A 6,520-nucleotide genomic window follows, 5' to 3' on the forward strand; every position below is an offset into this window, starting at 1 on the left:
TTTCACAATGTAAACCCCTCCCACTGAACCTCTGTGGAGACGCACGGCATCATCATTGGCTCCCAGTCCGTCAGAGCCGCTCAGTGAGTCTGAGACCAGAGCCCAAGCAGCACTGCAACAATCATGACAGGCCATTTCTCACGCTTCTAGACTTCTGCATACAGATATGGAGCAAAATCATTTCAAATTATTTTTGAAGAATCTGTCGCTGTTCTTCATTTTTGTGGAACACGTTAAGCCTGGTAAGTGCACAGTTCTTTTAAATTAGTGAAATTATATTTTATGGATTATGGAAATCGAATTATTCAGTTCATTCGTGTTTCAAATCATTTGTATTTTGTATCATGCAAAGTATAATCAAAAAGTTTTAGATGAGGTATCGAGTGTTAATGTCTTTTTATCTTCATATATATCAGTGGATCAGATACTTGAAATGCATATTAATAACATTTAACCATGATTTTTGCACAAAAGTCTGTATTTGTCATATTTTGAACATTCTTAAATCAAATAGACATTCTGAAATTAATATTAATTTTTGTATTCAACTGAAAGGAATGCAGAATAGAAGCTTTTCTGATTTTTTTGACCTCACTTCAACACACTCTGTGTTTTTGCATTGCATTGGTTGCTGTTCCGGTGTGACTCTGCTCAGCTTTTTAATCTGAAGTTTCCACCCTCTAAGAAAAAACATCACAAATCACTGGACGGCTGGATTAATTAGAGCTGACTGCAGTGATTAAGGAACGAATAGTAATTAAAGTGAGGAGGCGGCTCTGCTCGGCCAGCCTCTTATTTATAACTCAGTTAGTGTGAGTGACCTCAACTGTGACCTATTCAGTGTTGTGCAGCTTCTACAGTACATTTCCAAAACATTTATCAGACGCTTTGTAATCAGTTACAGTGCAGAATTCATCAGTTGTCACTAGGGGTGTGCAGTGGAGTCAATCTGTATCTGCACAATCAGTATCTGTATTCGGATCAAATCAGAATTGAGTGGAGCTTAAACTGGAAGTTTGTGGAATTACACAAGAATCGCGTTTTAAATGTAATTCTGTTCCCTACATAATTTTCATTTAACAAATATGCCTTGTGTTACTCATAAAATTTTATTTATTTTTTTTGTTAGAATTCAAATTTCTTCGAAAATATAAAACACTGAAACAAAAACGTATGGAAAGTAATTGCAACACCTTTTTCCCGGAAACAAACTTCCATCTCAGTTCTTGCAATTCTGAGAAAAAAGGCAGTATTACAAGATATAAACACAGAATTCTGGCTTTTTTTCTTGTTCTGAGTCGCAATTCTGACTTATAGTTTCCGTCATGAATTGGAAAATAAAAAAGGTAATTTCAACTTTTTATCTCACAATTCTGACTTTTTTCTTGCAATTGTAAGTTTAGTCTATATATCTCATAGTTGCAAGGAAAATATTATTATTATTATTGTTCCATGGCAGAAACAAACTTCCATGAAAACTAAATGTTACATAAAACCAATTTTTTTTATTTATTATTATTATTTCCCAGAGGGACTTTGCATATATAATAAGAGAACTCTATATAAAATAACTAGTTAGAGAACATGGAAGTTGAAAGAAAATATTCAGAGGTTGAAAACTGCTAAAACAGCTTTTACTATGCCTAACATAAATGCAAATCTGAGCAAATGATAAAGAATACATTAATTACAGACCGACTCCATGACTCTAAGACTGAGAAGCATATTGTGTATCATATCGTACAAGGTTTAACAATTATATAGACATATCAAACTGTAGAAAATGTGTATGATTTAGTATCTTAATTGTGCCTGAAAGTTGCAATGGCACGGAGTAAAATAAAGCTGCATGATCAAGACCTGTCAGAAACTCTCTATTTGTCTCTTGCAGCATTATCAGACGGTTGGAAGCATGCATATGCAGAAGACAAACTCTTTAAAAAACTCTTCATCGGATACAATAAGTGGTCCAGACCCGTGCGGAACATCAGCGATGTTGTTATCGTCAAATTTGGCCTCTCGATTGCCCAGCTTATTGATGTGGTAAGTTGATATTTTGCATGTTTTTGATGCTCGCCTTGAAATCATTACAAGAAAGAGTCCTGGTTATAACTGAGTGGAAAACAACGCTAATTAAAAGCATCAGTGCAATAAAACCATCTTGAATGCATTCATTTTTGGCCTCAAATTTCTGATGAATGTGGGTGGTGCTTCGGCTCGACTCCTGCCTTTAGTGTAAATCGGTGGGATCTATTAATTTACCAGACCAAATGTATATATTTTTGATGCTTACATATTCTACAGGATGAGAAAAATCAAATGATGACAACAAACGTTTGGCTGAAACAGGTAACAGTCTTTATTTTTAATTGTATTAATTAATAAATTATATTATAGTCAAAGCTCAACTGATATAATTCATGAACCCTTCAGATAACTATATAGTGAAAACAAATGCAATAATTATGTACCGTATATATTATAAAATGGCCATTAAACCTCAAGGGTAACTTCAGCAGCACATACTGTACATACACCAAATTTTATAGTTTTATTCCTAACTATATTCTTAAGGTTTTTACAGAGGATTTTGTTCATATATAATTTACCAGATTTTATACAACATTTTATTTATTTTTTTTTCATTTAGCCATATATAATTACTTACTATATATGGCCAAATGTGACTTTTTGACCTCTGACCTCTGCAGGAATGGAATGATTATAAACTGCACTGGAATCCATCCGAATTTGATAATGTGACGTCTATTAGAGTCCCGTCAGAGATGATTTGGGTGCCTGATATTGTCTTATACAATAAGTAAGTACTGATGTATATTTCTAAAAAGGTTGTGCCACCCATGACATATGCAGTAATATTTGGTCAAGGTGGTCCTGGCTATTCGGACATTAAAGGCTATGATTAAACTAACGCAGTGTCCTGTTCAAATTATGGAAGAAAGAGGGCAGTCCAAGGCTCTATTAATATCTGCAGGCCATAGATCCAGCGCTCTGGTGTTTCTGTAACATTAATATGTGAAATCAACCAGACATGGCATGAAATAAGATGTTAAGCACTGCTGTAGTTGATTAAAAAAAGGTGCATGTTTTAATCTCCTAATAAAATGTCAAATGACTCGTCTATTTTCAGAAACACCAGGTCTGTCTTTATCTAGGAGGCATATTTGATCTCGACAAATGAGAAATTGAGGTCCTCTTGCATCATCAGATACCTGGAGCAAAAAACGGAAAGTGTAGATATTTGAAGTAATTAATGCAATTGTCATGGAACATCTTCCTAGAGGCATAAATAAAGTTTGTAGCCCAGATAGATCAAAGACACTTCCTATAATTCATCCATATTTTTTACTGAAAGCACTTTTTTAAAGGGGCATACTTTCTGAGATCCAGTTATAAAGTCAGTTAAGTGTGTGTGTGTGTGTGTGTGTGTTTAAAAAAAGAAGACGACATAATTAAGTTTTTTTATGGCCCTTAGGATTTTTGCGTCTGTCCCTTTAATACTTGGATCATTGCTTTTATTTCTTTTATTTAAAAAATAATTGATAGTATTGATAATAATAAAAAAAAATGTATTAACAAATCATCATATTAGAATGATTTCTAAAGGATTGAGTAATGGCTGCTAAAAATTCAGCTTTGCTTTCACAGGAAGAAAGTACATTTAAATATTTTTAGGGAAAAAATTTTCATAATATTCCACAATATTTAATTATCAAATAAATGTCCATTTTCACCACATATGAAAAAAAGAATCCATTGGTAAATACTAATTATGATGTTACATTTATGAGATTAAAATGTTAAAATTATAACATACTAAGTCATAACTATGAGATAAAAAAAGATAATAATTATGAGACAAAAGGTTGAAATTATGACATGCTAAATCATACGAGATTAAAGTCAAAATTATGACATACAAACTAATAATTATGAGATAGTCATTTATGACATACTAAGTCATAACATGAGATAAAAAGTCAAAATTATGATACTAAATCATAATTGAGATAAAGTCATAATAATGAGATAAAAAGTCAAAATTATGATACAAAATGTTGAAATAATGAGATAAAATGTCAAAATGATGACATACTAACTCATAATTATGAGATTAAAAAAGTAAAAAATATGACATAAGTCATAATTATGAGAAATTATGAAAAATGCAGCCTTGGTGCGCATAAAGCTGCGCATACACTGTGCGATTTTCATACGATTTTGAGCCGATTTCTGATTCGGGCCAAATTTCAGTTTTGTTGTGCATCTTTTGACGTGCAGTGTACGGGGGTTAAGTTGGATGGTCGGATGAATTTCTGACATATCAGAAATTTTGGTCACCCTTCGTGAAGGTATCACACAGTTGAAGAGGAGCTACGAACCGACTGCCCTAAACTCCGTGTTTTCCCCCTCACAGCGCCTGTGTGAAAACAGAAATGAAACCATGGCGACACAATGTGTGTTATAGACAGAAGCGATGGAGGCAACACAGTTTTGGGCTCAGGGGGTCTCACGTGTTTATTTCGCTCGTATAGTGTGAGCAGTGAAGTTGCAGCTCGACGATTGGACCGTATGGTGTGAGAACATAAATCCTGAGCTTTGGCTTTACATCACATGCGATTTACTCGTACAGTGAGAGTTGGTATTTAACAAAAATGTTGCTGAAATCACACAGTGTATGCCCGGCTTAAGAGACTTGTTTCTAAACCATTAAAAAATCTTACCGAACCCAAATTATTCAACGGTGCTGTAAACACATGTGGTTTCGTCTACAGTGCAGATGGTGAGTTTGCGGTGACCCACATGACCAAAGCCCACCTGTTCCACACAGGAAAGGTGAGTTGGGTTCCTCCGGCCATCTACAAGAGCTCCTGCAGCATTGATGTCACCTTCTTCCCATTTGACCAACAAAACTGCAAGATGAAGTTCGGCTCCTGGACCTACGACAAGGCCAAGATTGATCTGGAGCAGATCGAGAGCACCGTGGACCTGAAGGACTACTGGGAGAGCGGCGAATGGGCCATCATCAATGCCGTGGGAACCTACAACACAAAGAAATACGACTGTTGTTATGAGATCTACCCGGACATCACCTACTTCTTCATCATCCGCCGTCTGCCTCTGTTCTACACCATCAACCTCATCATTCCCTGCTTGCTCATTTCTTGTTTGACCGTGCTGGTGTTCTACCTGCCATCAGACTGTGGAGAGAAGATCACATTGTGCATTTCCGTCCTCCTTTCCCTCACAGTTTTCCTGTTGCTCATCACCGAAATCATTCCCTCAACGTCTCTGGTCATTCCACTGATTGGAGAGTACCTGCTCTTCACCATGATCTTTGTCACCCTCTCTATAGTCATTACGGTTTTTGTGCTTAATGTGCACCATCGTTCACCAAGCACCCATAAAATGCCCCGTTGGGTCCGTTCGGTGTTCCTGGACCTCATTCCCCGCTGGCTCTTCATGAGACGTCCGGAACCCGATCAAAAACGCCACAATACGGCCAACCCCAGCACGTCCAAAAGCTGGCTTCAGCAGGAGACAGATGTGGACGGGCTGAACTGTCAGGACATGGAGTTCGGGTTAGGGATGGGAATATCAACGTCCATCTCGTCCCCATCTGCCACGTCTCTGCATCTGTCCGACTCGGAGCCTTTACTCCAGAAGTACGAGCTCCAGAAGCTAGGACATGTGGTGAACCAGCGTCCAGCAAAGCTTACAAATCTGGTGTCAGACCCCAGTCTGACCTTCTCACCGTGTGTCCTACGAGCTCTGGACGGGGTGCGGTACATCGCTGATCACCTGCGTGCTGAGGATGAAGACTTTTCAGTGAGTGACTGAAACATTCAACCCATTGTTCAGGGATTATATAAGATCAATTCCAAAACAGGAAGAAAAAAAAATCATTATTATTGGTAAACCATTAATGATGACATTACATTTGTAATTGTGACATAAAAAGTAAAAACTATGACAAAAAAGTCAAAATTATGACAAAAGTCAATCATTAGATGAATCGAAATATTACATAAATTATAAAAAGTCAAAATTATGAGATAAAACAAATGTATGACATACTAAGTCATAATTATGAGATAAAAAGTAGATATGTAATAAAAAAGTTCAAATTATGAGACACAAGTCAAAATGATGACATAAGTAATAATTATGAGACAAAAGGTTGAAATTCTGAAGTTATACTTGAGATTAAAAAGTCAAAATTGACATACTAAGCCATAATTATGAGATAAATTGAAATTATTACATAAGTCAAATTATGAGATGTCAATTATGAGATAAAACGTCTCGGGTTACTCATGTAACCATGGTTCCCCGAGAGGGAATTATATCCCAAGGAAGGGGCTACATGACCAAAAACTAAAACCCCTGGTAAACCTACCTGTGAAGCTGCCCAGACCACAGAGAGTGGGCTATCTACTTATGACCCTAGCAGGGGAGATAGCACTGTCTAGGTAAGGGATCAGGGAGACTGCTACTT

The 6,520-nt window shown here is 36.5% G+C and overlaps 1 protein-coding gene across 1 annotated transcript in view; it reads left to right on the plus strand.

The window, feature by feature from the left end:
* The first annotated feature begins 166 nt into the window (after positions 1-166).
* chrna2a (cholinergic receptor, nicotinic, alpha 2a (neuronal)) overlaps positions 167-6,520 on the plus strand; it is an 11,550-nt gene continuing 5,196 nt past the window's right edge. Inside the window, exons 1-5 of the mRNA XM_016492143.1 lie at positions 167-242; positions 1,892-2,043; positions 2,305-2,349; positions 2,712-2,821; positions 4,797-5,850. Of these exons, the coding sequence (XP_016347629.1) occupies positions 167-242; positions 1,892-2,043; positions 2,305-2,349; positions 2,712-2,821; positions 4,797-5,850 (1,437 nt within the window). The remainder of the gene's footprint in view (positions 243-1,891; positions 2,044-2,304; positions 2,350-2,711; positions 2,822-4,796; positions 5,851-6,520) is intronic.

This window comes from Sinocyclocheilus anshuiensis, unplaced genomic scaffold (genome assembly GCF_001515605.1).
Source record: "Sinocyclocheilus anshuiensis isolate Anshui unplaced genomic scaffold, SAMN03320099.WGS_v1.1 scaffold261, whole genome shotgun sequence".
NCBI lineage: Eukaryota > Metazoa > Chordata > Actinopteri > Cypriniformes > Cyprinidae > Sinocyclocheilus > Sinocyclocheilus anshuiensis.